The 21,404-nt window shown below is 37.8% G+C and overlaps 1 protein-coding gene and 2 non-coding genes across 3 annotated transcripts in view; all 3 read right to left on the reverse strand.

The window, feature by feature from the left end:
- Window positions 1-1,237: 1,237 nt before the first annotated feature.
- Trnak-cuu (transfer RNA lysine (anticodon CUU)) lies at window positions 1,238-1,310 on the reverse strand. The gene has a single exon. It is a non-coding gene; the product is annotated as a tRNA-Lys (tRNA).
- A 1,992-nt stretch (window positions 1,311-3,302) lies between these two features.
- Window positions 3,303-3,375, reverse strand: Trnak-cuu (transfer RNA lysine (anticodon CUU)). Its single transcript has one exon. It is a non-coding gene; the product is annotated as a tRNA-Lys (tRNA).
- Window positions 3,376-15,494: 12,119 nt separating this feature from the next.
- LOC140243428 (integrin alpha-8-like) overlaps window positions 15,495-21,404 on the reverse strand; it is a 74,063-nt gene continuing 68,153 nt past the window's right edge. The window contains exons 27-29 of the mRNA XM_072323106.1: window positions 20,862-20,978; window positions 19,188-19,313; window positions 15,495-16,464 (exon numbers count right to left, since the gene is read on the reverse strand). Of these exons, the coding sequence (XP_072179207.1) occupies window positions 16,372-16,464; window positions 19,188-19,313; window positions 20,862-20,978 (336 nt within the window). The 3' untranslated portion in view covers window positions 15,495-16,371. The remainder of the gene's footprint in view (window positions 16,465-19,187; window positions 19,314-20,861; window positions 20,979-21,404) is intronic.

Consider the following 21,404-nt stretch of genomic DNA (forward strand, 5'->3'; position numbering starts at 1 on the left):
ATAAGTATGCAGAGACTCCAACTCTCCCACTATTGACGGAAGATCTCCCGCCGAAAGCCCATTTTTGCAAAATCTCCCGTTCTCCCGCTTGAGATTTGATTTCTCCCGCCCTGGCTCTGTGTCTTTCACTTGAATTCTTACTTAGTGTCATCGTGTGTTGAAAAATAAGCCTTAGATAGCACGAGAGAGTATCTAGAACCCCAGAGCTTCCAGGGCCCTTCAATTGTGCCCTGGACCCCGGCCACACTGACAAGGAACTTCGCGAAGCGCACATCAAGTTGGAGTCTCCCGTTTGCTAAAGTAGGGGTTTCATAGCCATAGGCGGGTTGGAGTCTCTGCTTATGTCTCTGGATCCTTTAATACTAATGTGCTAATAGGCAGACTTACGGAAGGGGGAGGAGAAGAAGAAGAAGGTTCTTCTAACGTTCATGAACATAGGAGTGAAGACCCATACCCATTGCATTGCCAATCGTGCATGCCATTGCGTTGCAACAATAGTCAATACGTTAAGTGACCCACAAATGTACAGTGTACCTACCGAACTAACCAATAAGTCTATGAATGGGACTACACATTTGATTTACACCTTGTACAGTCTAACTTTTAGTCACATATACTACAAGGTTTGTAGCATTTAGTAGTAACAAAATCACTTAATTGGAACCGAATGCATATAGTAACCAGTGCCTCTACAATGGCTTATATCCCTCATAAATTATTTCAAGAGTAACGGCAAAGTAAGAGGGATTTACTCACTGTCGTACAAATATATGACCTGCGTATTGCGTGCGCGATGCCCATTCATTGTGCATGTGCGTGAAAAACTATAGCTGTGGTGAAAACCGAAGGTGAAAACCTAACCTGTCATATTTCGATAGCATCCTGATGTCGTCCCATTGGTCAATTTTCGATAATTTTCGATAATTCTCGATAGAGATGACGGCAATGATTGGCTTATGGCTATCGAAATTTATCGAGATTTGTGAGTCTTATGTCTGGAACTTGTTTATGCAGTATTGTTCAATTTCACTCTTTTGTAAGTACATGACTGGCTCTGTACTTATTAATCTGTCTGTATTTTTCATCGATAGACCAATAAATGATGAGGAAAAGCTTGATTTAACAAAGTCTCGAGGATTCTCGATAATGTTGGAATCCGAGCTCCGTAAAAAATAATAAAATAAAAAATGATAAATAACAAGTCAGACTTGCAAAAAAAAAAAAAAAAAAAATGAGTCGCCCAATGTGGGGCTCGAACCCACGACCCTGGGATTAAGAGTCCCATGCTCTACCGACTGAGCTAACCGGGCTTCTGCAAAGCACATATGGATAATAGTGACTGATTGTACAAGGTACCAACTTCGAGGGAGCCTCTTCAGCATTGGAATGAAAAATCTAGCAAACAAATAAGCAAGCAAACTCAACTTATACTGAAACAAACAGAGGGAAAGGAATGTGATGGAATAATAGCCATTCAAAAATATTAATAAGGAAAAAAATAGATTAAAAAACAAAACCAGCAAGAAAAATGGTGGAGTCCAGTGGAAAAAGTGACACCCTGCGATATGTAGGGCCTATTATTGGTAGCTCTACATATAGGTTCCTGCTGGAAAGAACACAGTGCCCACAGTGTGAGAAACCACGGTGTGAACACAGTGTGAAATTTCTTCACACTGTTAAATTCGATCGTTTCAATGTGAACACAATGTGAGTCATCAGTACACAGTGTGAAAAAAAAACATTACTATGTGAACACTATGTGATTGGAAGATTTAGAGCGTTTTCACATAGTTGAATATGTGAGCACACTGTAAACACACTGTGGAACACTGGTTCTTTCCAGTAGGGTAATAATATATTCCATCGCCCGTTACGAAAAGCTGCTTGTTGGGGTTTATAGTCTATGGACGCTTTTGAGTCATGTATAAAGGAACGGGTTAATTGTGTATTCACTGCGGTCACGGCACTGCCGAAGCCGCGATAAAGACAGGTGACCTGATTTACCGCGTCTCCTTTTTAATATCGTAAGGCGAAATATTGTAATCTATGAGGGACCATACGTGCTTAGGAAAAACAATTTATCAACAAGCCGAAGTATGTGATTTTCACCGCCGAGTTGAAATGCACAACGAAAACTGAGATACAATTCCATGCGTTCGTCTTCAATTACCGAATCTTTGAAATTTCATAACTTCCTTACCATAACAGTGCTTACAATATAGATTTTCACTGTTGTAATCAGATGTTTCTCTTTTCTTTTTTTCTTTTTCAAGCCATTTCCTGGAGCTAAGCGAAATTGGAGAAGAAAAACTATGCGCATTGCCAAACGTATAATATGACAGGGAAAGGATGTGTTGATTGGGTCATCCCACTAAAGATCAACACCCACGAGTCATACAACCCACGAGTTCGACATTGAAAACCGGTCCATGAGTCATACAGCTCACGAGTCATACAATCCATGAGTTCGACACTATAGGCAAATAAAGCCCATGAGTTCGACACTAGGTAAAAACAGCTCACGAGCTCGACAGATACAACACGGGCAGTGACGGGGCTGCATGTGTCAGTCTCATGGGCCTTGTTGGTGTCGAACTAATGGGCTGTATGACTCGTGAGGTGTAAAACTCATGGGCTATATGACTTGTGAGCAGGATGACACGTGGAATGTATATGACTCGTGGGTGTCGGTCTCGTGACGTGCACCCGTGTTGATAGGCCTACACCATTGGTTTGGCTTTTTCACTACAAAGGAATCAAAGATCAACATACAAGAGTTGTTATTTACTCGTAAAAACTGAGGAGCATCACTCTCTTGTTAATTGATACAGTCATGTATGTTCATATTGTTGTATAGGCCCTAATTGATTGATTGATAATTTGATTGATTGATTGATTGATTGATTGATTGATTGATTGATTGATGGATTGATTGATTGGATTGCTCTATTGTCCACAATGAAAATTCTTTTACACTGGATATCATAACATTAAACCTTAGATACATCACAGGTACACCACAGACAGACATAGCGCAGAATGCAACCGAAATTAACTCATACTAACATACACTATCACATGCACCATGACAAAGTAACACATTAACCCAACGTTTACAATTATACAAAATCCATCAACATAAAAGTTTTATACAATCATTCAGCTCATGACAATGAAAATAAAAGCTTTCAAAAGCTCTGAAACAACCAAGAGTTTATTGTCCTGCAGGTAATTCGATGAAGTTGTATTCCGATCTCCCGGCATTTAAAGGAGAAAAAAGATTAAAGAAACAAAACCTGAGTCGCCCAATGTGGGGCTCGAACCCACGACCCTGGGATTAAGAGTCCCATGCTCTACCGACTGAGCTAACCGGGCTGCTGCGATAGATTCATGACACATAATGAGTGCTCGGACAGGTCGGCAAACATCAGAGGTTCCATCTCGGACACCTTCAATACTGGGATGAAACAAACAAACAATTAAACAAATTTACTTTAACTCAAACAAACACGAAGACGTAAATGTGATGGAAAAGTCATTAAAAACAAATTATCAATAAATACATTTGAATAAAAAAAAATGCTTAGTCCAGTGGCAAAGGTGGCACCCTCCAAGATGTAGGTCCCAGTTCCGCATGAATCGCTCCATCGCCTACAGAACGCTAGTATGTGTGTATCTTTTGAATTTAGCTTGTAAGAAACGGATTCATTCTAGGTGTTACATAAAGCATTTCCCACTTTTGATCCTTAGTAGCTCGAAAAACCATACATCAGATTAACGCTGTCATTGATATGAGTATCAGCTGAATAATGTACAATTTAGTTAGAGGTGATTTGAATATGAGAGCATGAATCAGTTTCGTTAAATTCATGATTAATTGTAAAGCTAAGTTCCAGATTTTGGTCAAATTTGAACCCTCTGTACAAAACTGAACTTTACACAAGAACCAATGATGTGTATGTGAGTGTGTGCTTGCAATGACCCAGAACAATAAACATGAATACCACCACCACTTCAGAGCTCTGCTGACTATAGGCTTCTAGACTCTTGCTCCAAGGCACATCCCATAATCCATGGGCCAAGACCCGAAAAATGGGTTATTGGTACCACCTGAGGTGGCAAAACCTTTTTGGTGTCATTTTGTTTGTCGGACATAGATATGCTTATCAAGCTATGATAGCATTTCCAAATGAGTAGCTTAGTCATAATAAATGCATTTTTAACCAATTTGGTCTCGTTTTTATATCCCTATAGTCTATACTTCTGAATCGAAACTAACCGCTATACAAAGAAGAGCACTTTCTTCTATATGTCCACAGGTGTTCTGTTGTAAACGCGATGCGCTTAGTCTTTATTGAAGGCAGCGAAGGGAATATCCAAAGGGTTATGATGTCCACAGCTGTCACGCGGTGCGCTTAGTCTTTATTTAGAACAATGTACCGTTATCATATCTAAAGTTCCTAATAAAAGGGATTATCTATACTGTTTTTATACTACCCTCTCAATGAATACATCAGTTTTAAACAAAAATCACTCTGTTCATTTACAATATTATTCATTATGATGTATTGTAGTGTACCGGTACATTGTTTTTGCATTATCTTGGATGGAAATAAAGCGGCATTGGCGTGGTATTAGCGTTTTCACCGTAGCGTTTTCACCGGAAAATGATAAATAATTGAAAAATACGGTAAAATTCACGAGAAATTGTTTTTTTTTTTTTTTGTTGTTTTTAGATAAAGGGATATACACTGTATTATAAGCTTTGGATATTCCCTTCGCCGTCTTGAATAAAGACTAAGCGCACCGCGTTTACAACAGAACACCTGTGAACATACAGAAGACAGTGCTCTTCTTTGTATAGCGTTTAGTCTCGATTCAGAAGTATAGGGATATAACAACGAGACCAAATTGATTAAAAATTCATTTATTATGACTAAGCTACTCATTTGGAAATGCTATCATAGCTTGATAAGCATATCTATGCCCAACAAACAAAATGACACCAAAAAGGTTTTGCCACCTCAGGTGGTACCAATATCTGGCCTGGCCCATGGACTAAATGCTTTATAAATAATTCCTGATGACTTGCCCTGGGAACTGCTGGTCTGAATTCAGGGTAAAGGGTAAAATGCATGCACATGAAAAAACAACAACAACAACAACAACAACTTAAGCACATGCTTTCTTGTGCTTGCATCGACTACATTTCAGGATGAATAAAGACTAGCTGTGACAGTGGAATTTCTCATGAATATGTAATAGAGCAATCCAATCCTGGTCATTGTTCAGGACCATTGTCAGAGTGTTAACCACACACTGCCATACACACCAATTGACCCCTGTGCAAAATTCGAATTTTGTACAGAGGGTTGAAAACAGAACATAATCTGAAACCTAGCTTTAAAATAAATCTTGAATTTAATGAAACTTATTTATGCTACTGTTATGTAGGTGTTATAACTTAGGTACGAAATAAGAGAATACTAGTATAACTGCAGTTGTACAACTACACTATTTAGCTATTGCTCATAATTATAATCAATGTCAGTGTTATCTGATATATAGTTTTTGAACTATTAAGGATAAAAAGTGGGAAGTGGCTTTTTTGTTTTTGTTTTTGTTTTTGTTTTTGGTAACACCTAGTAGTTACTGCACTGCCGTAGCTGCGGTAAAGTATACATATGACCTGATTTACCGCATTGGATTCTTCATATCGTAATCAAGCCAAATAAGATATGCATACATGTATATTTGAGATGTGGACCCCTATGGAAACCAGCTATGGTGATCAGGGTTCTCCTTGTCATGATGTGAAAATAAATTCAATTCAATTATATATTTTTATGCTATCATCCATAATCTGTGCAGGAATACGTGCGGGACTATCATGACTATAGTTATGTGCGTGAGAAGAATAGATTATCATTTATAGGCCTAAGTAAATGATTGTTTCACCGTGTTGTAATACAAAGAAACTGACACAGTGTTACACGCATAGGTCTTCATTTTTCCCCCATTATATGAAATTACAATTTGACCGTTTGTGTGTGGGAGTGGGCATTCATTTTTATTCCTAAACTTCCTTGTGAAGTGAGTACAAGATGTAACCTGAAAGTGGAATTCTCGTTCTTTAAGTTCTATTACTTCATAGACATAAAACAAACAGAAAAAAGACGAAATTGTTATCTACGATAACTCTAACATAAGATATATTACTTGCATCTTTTAATGGCATGTTGAAGTTTCACGCTTTCAGTTTCACAAAACAATGACATTGTTCATAATCACATATATGTCAATTAGACAATGCAAAGATCTTAGATGTCATTGCCTCACAACACTTTACTTTCCCATTCATTTGTACTCATATATTCGCTTAGGCATATCATATCATTTTTGTATTGCATTTTCGCTGAACGAACTTAGAAAACACAAATACACGCACACGAACACGCTCACCCACACACACACACACACACACACATTTATTGTATTACACGTGTATTCGCATCAGTGACAGTATTCTCAGCAATGTTGAATTTGTATGAAAAATGGGTGATTTTGCTAGATCATTCATACAACTGTACCCAAAACATGTTGTTCCTTTCTGCTTTTCCTTTTATTTTTTATTTTCTTTCTTTCTTTCTTTCTTTCTTTCTTTCTTTCTTTCTTTCTTTCTTTCTTTCTTTCTTTCTTTATCTATTCATTTATTTATTATTTATTCATTTGGAAATTCAGCATAAAATACAAGCGGACATAGAGTAAAAACAGAAAATCATATTACATGTAAGGTTGTGGTGGTTCTAAGTGCATACCGCTGGTTGCCAGGGGAGGAAAAGGCAGACTTGAATCACCGAGGCTCGAGGCCTTTCTTCCCGACCAGTGCATGCACCCAGAATCAGCTACAGCGTAATAATGTAACACAGTTACAAACATTATCAAATAATACACTATTGTCTTTTCATCTTGTTCAAACATCATACACTATCAAACCTATAAAGAGTTATCTGTCGCAAGGCGATGAATCACCTCATCTATTACGCCCTATATAATTCCTTTCACAGATTAAGTGTTTGAAACATTGAAGGTTAGGACCCCACTACTACATCACTGTTTCTTTTAAAAGTGCGTCTATTTCCTTATTTTCTGTCTTTCATTAAAATTCCATTATCCTGTCTAATAAGTTCCAATCAGTTTGAACAGGAAGTAGCTTGTCCAAGAAACATTGAAAAAAAAAACCAACCAAAGGCACATTCACAGTCACAGACACAACACACCAAACCACACAGACAGACGGACACACAGACAAACACGTACACATGCAGAGTTGACATACAATGCAATCTTCTTTCCACTCACCTTTCTCAATCTACTAAAAAAAGAATACTAACAACGCAACAACTGCGGGAAAACAAGTTTGATCAAGATTACTTGAAGATTACGTTACTGTCTGGCGGCCATACAAGTGACTCGCATTATCATTTAAATATGTAATCCTGAACTTATTTTAGCTCAAAGATGAATCAGACATCACGGATATTATGTTAGTGTGTTAGTGTTCTATTTTTTCTTTTCTTTTCTTTTCCTCCGAGACTCTTTTAAAACGATAATAAAATCAAACTGCGGCTAAGCTTTGAACGTAATTCTGGTGACAGTGAAAAGACGTGGAAAACATTACGCTGCGTGATTCCTAAGAAGCGTTGTAACCCCAGTGTATACTCTGTTCAAGTTGATGGTGATGTAATTGAAGATAATCGTGAGGTTGCTGAGTTATTCAATGAATATTTTACTAAGATTGTTGGCAAACTAAAGAGTCAATGTGAATTTGGGGATGGTTTCTTAAAATATTTTGGTGAATCTGTGAAATCGAAATTTGAATTTAATTCAGTAACAGAGACTGAAGTTGAAGATATTTTACACGAGCTTTCGATGAATAAATCTACTGGGCTGGACAATATACCGGCAAAGGTCATTAAAATCGCAGGCTCGCTTATTGTGTCACCCCTAACGCATGTGATCAATTTGTCTTTGAAAAACGGCATTGTTCCGACTGAATGGAAGACTGCTAAAGTCATTCCTTTGCCTAAGTGTAACAGTGCTTTTGAAATGTCCAACTATCGTCCTATTTCTGTAATGCCGGTATTGTCAAAAGTTTTAGAGAGAGTGGTCCAGCGACAAGTAACTAAATACTTGAACGAGAATTTAATTCTCTCTTGTAAACAATCGGGTTTTCGTGCAAACCACTCAACCAATACTGCTCTGTTAAATGTTGTTGAAGATTTACAGGATAGTATGGACAAAGGTCTTATTACTTGCCTTGTTACTTTAGATCTTATGAAGGCATTCGACATGGTGGATCATGTTGTTCTAGTAGAGAAGCTGAAGCATTATGGTTTTGATGAGGGAAGTGTGTCCTGGTTCCAAAGCTACTTAACTGGTAGGCTTCAGGCCACTATGGTGAATGGATATACTTCATCGCACAGGAGAGTCGAATTCGGTGTACCTCAAGGATCGATACTCGGCCCACTGCTGTTTTTGTTGTTTATTAATGATATTCAAAATGTAATACAACACTGCTAACTATCACATTATGCTGATGACACTTGTCTATATTTTTCATCTAGCGATCCTCATGTTAGGTCTGTATCAATTAATGAAGATTTACAAAGTATTTCGTCATGGCTCACGCATAACAAATTGATTCTGAATGCGGCAAAGTCTGAATATATGCTTATTGGTTCCCAAAGGCGATTGACTAGATTTAATGATGATTTGATTAAACTTGCTATAGGTGGGGAAATTTTGCACCGTGTTTCAAAATGTAAATATCTGGGAGTGATTCTTGATTCTACTTTAAATTGGAAATATCATATTGATTATATTCGTAGCAAGGTTGTTAAGAGTTTATTTCTTCTTTGCAAAGCAAAATCATTTTTGAATACTCATATTATAAAAATGTTGTATCACACAATATTATTCAATCTCATTTTGATTATTGTTCTTCTGTTTGGACCAGTGCTAATAAGTCACATCTGAATATACTTTTTATTTTACAGAAAAGAGCTTTGAGAATTATTCTAAATGCTGATATGTTTGCACGAAGTGATGAATTATACAACCAGTCAGGAATTGAACCTCTTCAAAGGAGATGAAAAAAAAAATGAATCTTATTCTCCTGTTTAAATGTATCCATCATACTGCTCCTGAATACCTTGCCAATCGAATATGCATGCAAACTTCGCAATATTCTCTCCGTAATACTTTATATAAAATATTTTTGCCAAAACCAAATACAAATTTTAAACGGAACAGTTTTTTATATTCTAGTGCAATATTGTTTCATAGTCTACCGTATGATATTCGTTCGAGTGATACAATCTGTATTTTTAAACGGAACATAAGAAGATATGATTTGTTTTGAGGCTGCGTTTTAAATATAATTTTTTTTTGTTATTATACATACATTGATTATAATATTCATATCACGAATGATTGTTTGCATACTCTGGCAGAAAATTCAATTCATTTAGGCACATTTTCCATGCTTTTGAAGTGAATAGGAATACACGTACTTGTACTTTTTATGTTGAGTATTTTTTTTTTATTCTTGTTTGTTTGTTGTATACAGTTATTTATGTGATTTGTATTTATTGTTTTACCCTGTAAATCATTGTATCTTTACGTGGACCCCTTTGAAAATCGGTCTTGTGCTGAAAGGGCTATCCACCCTGTGAATGGAAATAAAATAAAGAGTCTCATATAGAGACCAGAGTGTTCCTAACATTTTTATTTTATTTCAATATTCATTAATCCTGTAGTTAATTGTTCAAACGAAATGTTGAAAGTGAGTGGGCTCCTCCAATCATTTAATGAAATCCCAATGTGATTATAGCTTCTCTGTGAAGAATCGTATCACTCCAAGGTCCACGTTCCATCCCAATAACGTTGAACATGATATTGATGACTACCCTCCATATAAATATAGCTTATTCATTTCAGTTTGAAATGATACTGTATTAACGACGCTACAATTAAGGAATTGGTTCAGCTTCCCAATCACACACGCTGAAAAATAAATAAATTGATGAATCAAAAATACGGCGAATACACACAAACACAAACACACACACACATACACATACTGTACAAGTAAAGAAACTACGTGGTGCCACGAAGGACGTTTTTCATACAAAAACTTGTTTTAATTTGTCATATTCTGCAATATATTTATGCGACAAAATCCAATACATGTGCACGTTTTACGAATGTCACTATTACGTTGTATTTATTCAATATCGTCATGACAATAATTGATTACACTGTCATTCTTTAAAAGATTCAAATCAAGAATTAAAAAAAAAAAATGAGTTTAAACGACTGATGAAAGAAATTGCGTACGCATGTACTAAAGATAAAAAATGAGAAGTTACTGACATACACACACATACAGACACAAACTTTGACGGATATTTTCCTGTTCCTGTTCCTTAAAATCCCCCTTTTACTCGATCGCATTTACTCGCAAGTTGAATTACCCATAAAGGATCAATTTAACTTTGACACGAATTCTGTAAAGATTATGTAATAGAAATTTCATGAAACGACTTTCAGCGCAACGATCATGGTCATACGTCGCTTAATCACCTATTCCGACAGGCCGCTTCATATACTAGTAATATAAACAAAGAGATCATGTTCCTTCTTTATTCACTCTCTGCTGGCTAGTTTGTTTTTCCAAGTTAACTTCACAATGCGACTCATAATTGCTTCAAGGGGAAGAGGAGGATATTTCCCAAACGCTTCGGAAAAAAGCGGATAATAGCTTCTTATCAAGTCATCCTATAATGCCGTATTATCTGCAAGAAAAGTAAAACTTTGTACTTTACAAACACGGTAGCGTGGCGACTCACTGGTGGACCATTCGAAAACCACGAATAGCACTGCACAGTGAATAATATCATGTGTATCGAAGCATGCATATACGCTCATGATAATGGTCGACTCGAGTCGAAATTCTTCGGCTGTGTGTGTACTTACATAGAGATCAGTGATAAACCTGTACACACTCCGTCAAACGAGGATTCTCGAACATACCCGAGCCGGACCACAGTTTTCCACTCCATGGTATGTCAACACCATCAGGTCTTGAAGCCATAAGAGTCACTTAAATATATGTATACACACAAAAGGCTTAATGTCCCTTATAGAGATAGAAATGACAATGTAAAATATAAGCAATATTTCTCTATTGGTTACAATGACTCCGTCTATACGCATCACATATCAAATTGTTCTTACGTCCGGAAATGCATTTCAAACAATCGTTTTGTGATTCGAAGGATATCAATTTACAATATCCATGTATAAAAGTACTTTTTTACACACAAAACTGAACAACTACACGCCATGGAAAAAAAAGCAAACGTTCTACTCAATTTCAGTACCACAAAAGACTGAAAAAAAAACTATATGAAAATACACAAGCCAAACTATAGATTAATGTCTAGAGAATATTCCATTAGAAAAGACAAAAGTATGTTTTGAAAAACAGAAATTTATACACATGATAGAGAGCACATATACATTTTATATCGATGACAAAATCATAACTGAGTAATACACGTATCTCTGCATCAATTTTAATCAACGCCATTATACACGAATACACACACTAAAACATTCTAATAATCACCCCTCTATTTCACATAAACCTTGTCGGCCTTGTTTCTGTAATAAATAAGATATTTCGTCTAGCAATCAATTCATAATCATGACACGCGAAGTTACAACCAAAGCTAAAATTCAATAACGCCACGTCGCAACAAAAAAGTAATAAATAGATAAATTTGAAAAAAAAAGAAGAAGAAAGAATGCATATTCACAATACATTGTACTTGACTATATGTACAAGGCAATGCCATAGAAATACATCGTGGCAACATGATTTCATCATATCTTCTTTTTCTTTTCTAAATATCTTTCCCCCTCCCTTAAAGTTTACGCTTGCCTGGCTATGCCTTTCAAATTTCGGAGAGGGTCGTAACACTGGCTTCTTTTTTTTTTTTTTTTTTTTTTTTTTGTGGGACTGAGTCATTGCACAAGCGTTGCTTTCTGTGGTGTTCATGGTGCAAGGTGGCGCAATAAATGTAATTATTGACTCTGAATATCCATGTAAGAGACAGAAATATATGGGCCTAAACTAGCGCACCAAAGGATATGAGCATGCGTTTTCGTTGTTGTTTTGGTTTGGCTCGTTTGGCAGTTCTAAGTCCTTACTGCGCAGGGGATTTAGGCAGTACAGGTACATAATACTGCGCCTGTGTGACCCCGTGCCACTGACACAGTATTAGAGCTGGTCAAGAGAGCGTCAGATTGTTACTCATCATGAGCAGCACAAAACCCAGGATGGCAAATTGGCAACAATGTGGCACAGAAACATTTCTTCATCCCTATATTCATGTCACCTCCCGAGAATATATTTCTTACTTTTTGTTTTGTTGCTTTTCAGTGTTTTATAGTGCGATGTTCATTCCTTTCTCCTGAATTGTCTAAGACTTGGGTCATACTAATAATGGCGGCGTTGTGCTATCGAGGTGTTACCTTCATTGGTGCCTTTGAAATCCTTTTGATGTTCATGGATAGCTGTATGTGGAGATCCTTCACGATTTACACACCATCATATTTACTATCATTTATACGCCCAAATTTGATAAAAATGTATTGTTGGCATTTATATATACTTGTGTGCCCACTGCAAACACCTGATAGATTTAAAACAATAAGAGGAAAAACAAAAATATAAGGGTCGGCGAGCAAGCATCACATACAAATGAAACATCACTTCGTCATACTCATAACTACACGTACACCGATATACCTTAACAAACAATGCACGGTGAAGGATCAATTTGCATACTACTTAAGAGTCACTATGTTGTTGTTGTTGTTGTGCTTGTTCTTGTTTTAGAAACAAATCTGTTTCAAATATCAAACATCATAACACTGTTATTTCTTCAGGACCTGCAAGTTGTATCTAAGTCCCACATGAGACTACTGACAATGAAAGAGGTTAATAATCATTTCCCTCCCCCTCCTCTTTCATCTTTTAGTGACATTCACAAAACACACAATAAGATACATACCATAATTGCTTACAAACACAATGTCATCATGTGCAGCCACTTCATTAAGATCTTATGAACTGTGGCAAATGTGCGACACGGATCCGTACAATACATATACAGCAAGACATAGTCAATCTGTCTGACCTTGATCTGGCAGAACATTTGAAATAACATCCCGAAATAATGCATCGTGACAACAAAGTTGACTTGGTGACATAAACATTTCAACTTTCATTCAGAGGGTGGGGAGAGTGGTACGTTTAACCCACTGCTAGCCACCTTGCACCTGCAACCTGATATCCTAGCAACGGAGTTTGTTTGCAGTAGTATACACATTTTTCCCCTTCCCCAATAATTATGCACCCGTCACAAAGTGAACTGGTTTCAGCTAGAGCCAAAGCTACAATTTACTTTGTACTTGCGTGTGTGTGTAGCACTGATAAGGTACCTGTGTTTAAAAAGACAGTATCAAAAACCCAATGCATCTTTGTTTATCATGCAAAGAGATATGTAGTATCACTTAGAAGCACGACGACCATCACTAACTGACCCATCTTTTAAACCGATCGACTGACTACTACTATTCGTTCCCCGGTTGTAATGGTTGTTTGAATTTCTTGGACAAGCCAAAAATGTATGACATCTTTGTTTTCTTCATACGAGAGAAAATAATGTGCTTTGATGAAAACACAAGAGTACTGAAGATTATAAGTCAGCTTCTTCTTTTGAGGGGGGGGGGGAGGGGTGGTTAGGATAATGCTTGCGCACATTCACCATCAAATACAATGACTGTCTTTTTATCAAAACTTTAGCACATCTTTGCATACTTTCCATTTCCGTATCAGGAATGGCTGCCCATGAAAACTGGTTCTCAGCTTTGATGGCTAAAGACACTTGTCATGAACATCACACTTTACATCTGGAGACTTCTGCAAAACTGCATGCACCATAAAACCTCGTCGGGCAAAATATAGAGTCGGCAAAGCCATTACTGTTTATTATTACCACAAACTTTATAAATTTGCCACAAACAAAATGGGCTATTGGTGAACTATCCCACACTCACTCGCTTCTGCGGTGTAAGCCTGCACAGTCAGTTAAAAGTGTCATATAGATTAAAAAGAATAATAGATACAAAATTGCAAAAGTCACAAGCAAATTATCAGCAAAATTTCATTTGAAAAGCCATCCATGCCAGACACAGTTGGGCGGACAAAGTCACTCGTAGCAACATGAGTTGATTTGAATAGGCTGCTTTGATTGGGCTCTAGTCTCTGCACCTAATTCTGTACATGTTAATAATAGAATTAAAGTATTGCACCTCTAACTTTTTTTAAAGGAGTTACATTTATGGTTATGAAGACAGGAAGCTGGTAACAATTAACATCAGAAAGCAGTGCATTTGTTCCACATTTGTATATTTATGTTCCCTTCATTTTTACTCTCCTGAAGCAGAAAAAAAGAAACATTAGGAAAGTTACCAAAAAAAAAAGAAGACAACTCACATTTCCCTAGTGTTATAAAAAAATCTTGTAGAGTGCATATGACAGTACAGTGAAAATCCATCTGTCTGGGGAAGGCTATGTTTACATTTGCTAAAAGATTTGGTAATTCTAGAGACCTGACATTGAAACTGATAGAAACATGATACCAAAAATTCTCACTATTCATCAAGGCACTGATAAATTAATTTTTTTTTCTGAAATGAGCAAATCACAAACATTCCACATGGTACATATTTTTTTTTAAATATTTTAATTTCAAACCTGACAATCTGCATTTAAAAAAAAAAAGAGAACATCACAGGACTTACAAAGTTTGGTTATAACAGGCTGAGGCTGTCACATTACTTACTGCTACTCTACATTACGTCTTAACACATATAAATCTATCTCCTTTTGTAGCTACAGTCTAATGCACACTGCATCAATTTACTCAGTCTACAAGTGCAATATTTGGTTTTCATCTTTACAGAGCTTGATGGCAGATCACACAAACTCTATGTAACTTTTTGTAAATGTGGCCCTTCACTATTATTCCACTATGACAGCAACATTTAGGTTGTGTGCCCCGTAAATCTAGTGATTATTATGAAACACACAAGCTGCCAATTTCCACGGACATGCAGAATGTTTACAACTGCAACTTTACTTGTTTGTCACACTTTACAAACAGCCGCCTAATTCATTCATCATTTCCCATCATTCACTTTGAAATTTATACAACAATACATGCTTTCAAGCAGCCCTGATACTGTGAAACACGATATTTTCACGGCATGAAATTTTTGTCAATTGGAGCTGACAGCCTTTATCGCAGCATGAAATTTTCACAAGTTGCCTCCAACATTTAGTGCATAATATATAGTGTAAACAAGACTTTTCGTGTACATTTTAATTTTGCAAATCTCCGTTCTGGAGAAATTCGTGAAAATGAAATGCACACAAACACTGCTCACTTTACAGTAGCTGAAATTGTATTTTTATTCCACATGTTATCAATTCTCTCTTTCTTGGCATTTTTCCCTCAAAATAATAATAATAAAAAAAAACAACTTCCAAATCACTTCAGTACATTTCAAAGACACAAAGACTCTTCATCATCTGTGCCATTCAATTTCTTTGATAAGAGAATGACATGGAATAGAGTCAATGCATCATTCACTTAAGAGAATGGACTCAAAAAATGTCTTTGATCTGCCATTCCTCGTGCACACTTTCACCGACACGATCAGGCAGCCGACCATGCATACATAGAGAGCAGTCTCCGTTCAGGCAATATATCCTAAAAGTCAATGTTTCTCAACACTTTCCAAAAACCCAAACCTCCGACGACGGGCCTTTGCACAATCAAGCCTACAGTCATGACTTCAGTCTGGACACGCCTCCCTTTTGAAAGCTTCCTGTTTAAGTAGATCGAGTCGTATCAGCTTTCAAAAGACAAGCACACCCAATGAGCTCCAGTTCAAACACAGCTGCCATTTCACTACACACATATACAATATCAATGAAGTCACAAGAATACCTCCACCAACAGTCTCACCACTTTTTTTTCATTAATATTTTCTCTCCTTTTTTTTCTTTTATATAACTTTTTAACTTTTTCTTTGAAAGGAAGAAATCGTCTCACTTTTTAACGATACATACATAGTACACTGTTTGGGACAATATCAATTAAAGCAACATTACAAAATGTGAAGGGAAGGTGGATAAGGAGGAGACGCACACACACTAAGTCCGGTGCGTCATACCGGCTCCCCGCTTTTTTCCTCGGTAGCCACCGGCGTGTACGGCTTGCCTTGATCCTCCCCTGGCTTCTTGCGCTCAAAGAATCCGCACTGGGATGGGAAGACACAAGATCATAGAAAAAATTGCTCATCAATGCTGTCATTCGTGTACTTTTTCCACTTAAAGGTTGCGCAAATGAAAACAAAACAAAACACTCAAAACAGAAAGCACGAGGGTTTCTGGAAATGACAGATATCATTTGTGATAACCCACCTTAATCTGTCTGTGGCTCTTTGGCAATAATATGTTGTACTGACTGGAGCATGGTCCAAAAAACATCCTCAAAGCACATTTTTCCTTCCTTCAAACCATTCTGCTCATACAAACTTCATCCTCTAACTTGCCATGTACATTAATGCTGACCCTTTCTTGGCTGTTTATTAGAATTCTACTTCTGTGCTTCCTCATTATCAAATCATGTGGCCAACTGAAATCTCATATGTGGGCACTCAAGTGACTGAAGTACTTTGGACATATCATGTTGAAAAAGTAATTATACTTTGCACATTACAGGGAGACTTTGCATCAGCCATGTTGATTCACCTTTCACCCTCTGGACCCAAAGGGTTGGATTAAAATGACAGATGGGATTAGGGTGAAGGGATGGGGATTGGGCATGATCGATTTATTCTGTGTTTCCTTGAAAGAAAAAAAGAAGAAGCTAAAAGCTCTGCAGAGACAAAAATGACTGAACATGTTTCAAATACCAAGGTGCTACTAAAGGCTTTCCCACTTGCCCCGGACCACTGAGATTCCCTCCTTGGCAGGGAAAATGGAATGGCACCTGTCCGGGTAAATGTGTTTGACACTTGTCTCATCACGTATGTGAAAATGTTGGGCATGATTTCTTTTTTTTTGGGGGGGGGGGGTGGGGGTGAGGGGGAGGGAAGACGAGTTGGAGGGTGGTGGTGGTGATGGGGGGGGGGGGGGGTCGATGGATGCCCTGCAGATGGCTTCCCCGCTGAAAGTTTGGATTTCACAACATAGGCCATGGATAAAGACTAATGGACATCTCAAATGACCTCTGGTGCAGTTCCATCCACAACAACAACAAAAATATGTTGAATGTAATTCAAAACTTCAGTGACCTCAGGATAACATTACACTTCATACTATTGTTGCTTTCTCACTTGATGAAATCATACACATGTTTCACAAAGCCCTTTCAAAATGAAATGATGATGTGACAAACCATGGCATTGACTGATTCTATCTATTCCGGGAGAGGGAGAGAAAACTGCTAATTCTGCGTACTTACCATCTACCACAGAAAAAGGGGGCGGGGAGCAGATAAGCAAAGGAGAAACAAGTAATTACACAGACTGAAACCTGCAACTGTAGCTTTTGTGTTAACGTGAGAAACAAGTAATTACACAGACTGAAACCTGCAACTGTAGCTTTTGTGTTAACGTGGCAATCTACGAAAGATCGAGTAGCCGACAAGAATCTTGAGTCATAGGTGGGGTGGGGCAGGCAAAACAGAAGGGGGACATTCAGGGATTACTGCACCTGCACCCTCTCTAGGCAAATAAACGATTAATTGTACATTTCAAATGGGTGTGTGGGTCACTTAACTTGCTCCTAAGTAAGGGGAAGGACAAAAAGGAAAAGGTGTAGGACCTACTTTGTCAGAATGGGGATATGACAAGGGAAAGGAATACTGCACACCGTACACTTTCTGTAGTGTATGCCACAGTGAGATCTCCATGAACGGTTACCAACACTGAGTTGAATTGATGTGTCATTACCTCCGCCAAGGGAGGAGCTAGGTTATGTTTTCGTTACCAGTGGTTTGTTTGTTACATAGTTTGTTTGTTTGTCCATGTGCAAAATAACTCAAAAAGTAGTATACAGATTTAAATGAAACTTACAAGAAAGGTTGAGAATGAAACAAGTAATGGATAATTAAATTTTGGTAGTGATCCGAGAATTTCTTTTGGAATTATGAAGGATTTTTGATATTTTGGCAGGTAGGGTCAATGAACTTGGGAGTTCAAGCTGCGCATTTTTTAGATTTCATACGCACACTTAAGTGCGTGCTCCACTTTCTGCTAGGGCGAGGCGTGCCGCGCAGCTGAGGGTTTATGACGTAACAAAGGCTTCTATATTGGGAAATCAGGCGATTTTTTAGTATGTATACCTATGGGTGGAAATCACTGATCTCTATGGAAGAGCCCAAAGAGCTTTTCCCCAGGGGTGGAGAGGAGAAAAATCTCTTTTGGAAGAGCGTGATCATTGGTGGAAAGTAGCTGCTTGGCGGAGGTCTGCGTTCTCAGAGTGCTTTTCTAGTCTTTTTATTTTTTTTTTTTTTAACTCTGTAACTGTTTAAAGGAAAGAGTTAATCCATGAGAATAACAGCTTGAAGACTAGGCAGTAAGGATAACATGCCTTGCTTATGAACACTAATGAGGCACTTTTATCTTTTTCTGTGACAGAATGAGGGAATCTGAGTGCCCAGTTCTGGGGAGAAAACAAGATTTCATGAGAAATGAATACACTGATAAAAAGTATTTTCCTCCCTCTCTACCACAGAAATGATTACAAAGAGGGCCACATCTGGTGTGTGCTGTAGAATGGGCAATAGATCAACTCAAAACACATTGTTAATGTGCACCTGCAGAACTGTTGGAATACTTTGAAATGTGAATACAAGGTATGCAAAATATCAGACTTTCAAATACGGACCAGAGTCGAATATTTTTACCCCCCCCCCCCCCGTCTCCCCTTGCCCCCCCCCCCCCTTCTCCGCCCCACTCAGACACATCTGCCTCACCTTCCAGAGTGCCAGAATGATGATGATGAGGAGAATGATGCCCCCAAGCACCGACACCACAATGATCCACCAGGCGATGGGTGCTGGCTCCGACGTTATATCCTCCGATCGTAGCGTCGTCGTCGCCTGGGAGACGACAAAAAAATCACAAAAACAAAAGGATGAAGATCCATACATCATTTTGACTGTTGATGTTTCGAAAAAGATGCTCTCTCCCCATCCATTACAATGTAGGTCACATAACAGTATATGGGAAGGACCTACCACTCAACTTTTCACATCATATCAAATACAACAGGATGCGATTACATTTCATCCATTCGAAATATCATATATCATTTTCTCATTGCAAATATCCATAGACATGAATATCCACACTGCACAAATTCAAGAAAGGTTACAGATTCAATAATATCACTTTACAAAACATGAAATGAGTTATTGAAAACCTAGCTAGAACACATCAGTAGTTAGATGACCTAAATGGCTTCTTAAAATTGCATAATTGCATAAATTATTGCACACAAATCTTTGAACACAATATTCTTCTTCTCTGTCTAATCCAAATCACAATTTCACACACTACTGCCACTAAATTGCACCAGTGCACATGTAGAAGAACATCACAATCTTTGGGTATAGCCTGTCTCAACTTGTCGGGCATATGATGTCCAAGTTTTCCGACTACCTAACATGGCCATCGTTTAAAGGAGGATTAAACCAAGATATGTATGTTGATTAATTGAGGGTATGCAGCTATATTTATAGAAAACATCAGCAAAACTTGAGGAAAATTGGGCAATCTGTTAAAAATTCAAGAATTCTTAAAGGTTTGGTGCAACAATCACTGGATGAAAGGACAACATTTTGTGACATCATGTTGGGACAACGATGTAGAGAAACATACCAAAAATTCAACATATTTTTACTTTTCTAGCATAATGAAAGAGCGCTTGCATGACTTACCTCTTTCAAAACGCAGGGGAAATAACATTACCCATACCTTTAACATAAGTCAGTTACAAGTCTATGTATGTGTACCTAATTGCCACAAAAAGCTACATATTGTGAAACTCTCTTTAGATTTTCTTTATGGTTATTGTTTTCTATTTGTGACTCATCATGAATTGCAGTAGTCTTATCCAGCAATGGCTGCACCGAAACTTCAAAAATTCATAACTTTTCAATAGATTGTTTTCTTGCAACTGATTGAAAAATAGCCTTATATCAATGTAAATAGGCACTGATTCGATCAGTGCTTTAGTACCGGTAGTAGCTATGATAAAAGAAGTCATGGGCGTACGGACTCGAGCAGGATTCAAACCTACAACCTCCTGATCTCTGGACAGGCGTCATCTCCACTAGACCACCGAACGTCTGCCCGACAGCAAGTGCTGGTTCTAATCCTTAGCATTAGCGGGTACTGCATAATTATTCAAATTCATGAAATTCTTGTAAATTCATTTCAACAGAAGAATTTCATGAGATTGTTTTCTCTCAGACTTTGCTGATGTATTCTACTAATACTGCTGCTCTCACTCAATCCACATGCATATTTGGGTTGCACTCCCCTGTAGAGCATCCAGCATCAATCTGAAATTCTGCACACTGCTGACGGGCCCTACGTACACGGCTGTCAAGAGAACCTCTCCATCGTAATGTGAACTAACATACCTTGGTGGAATCGCTGAACTCCTCAGGGATCGGTATATTGTAGGGCACTTGCATGACCTCTGCCACTGCCGTGGATGCCACTACAAACACTGGAGAAATGGCATTCTGAATCTCCGTCTAGAGTAAATAAAAGAAACAGCAAAAATAAAACGCATGATCATCTGCAGTCCTTTCAAGGACTACGTACACACCTACAGCACATACCTACATCACATTTTTGTCGGTATCCAATAAAAAAAAAAAAAAAATGAGCTGTATAATGAGGTGACACGACATTTGCTCCTCCAACAATTGCTCCTGTCTTATTTTCTCCAAGGACTTAGGGTTAGGGTTGTGATGGGTTTTAGGTTTACGTGTATGGGAGGATTAGGATTAGGGTTAGGGTTATGTTTGTAATAGGAAACTATGTTTGGCTTAAAGGACAAGTTTACCTTCGTAGACATGTGGTTTTTGTGAATGCAGCAATATTAGTAGAACACATCAGTGAGAGTTTGAGGAAAGTCCGACAATCCGTTCAAAAGTTATGAGTTTTTCAAGTTTCTA

The sequence above is a fragment of the Diadema setosum genome, chromosome 20 (genome assembly GCF_964275005.1).
Source record: "Diadema setosum chromosome 20, eeDiaSeto1, whole genome shotgun sequence".
NCBI lineage: Eukaryota > Metazoa > Echinodermata > Echinoidea > Diadematoida > Diadematidae > Diadema > Diadema setosum.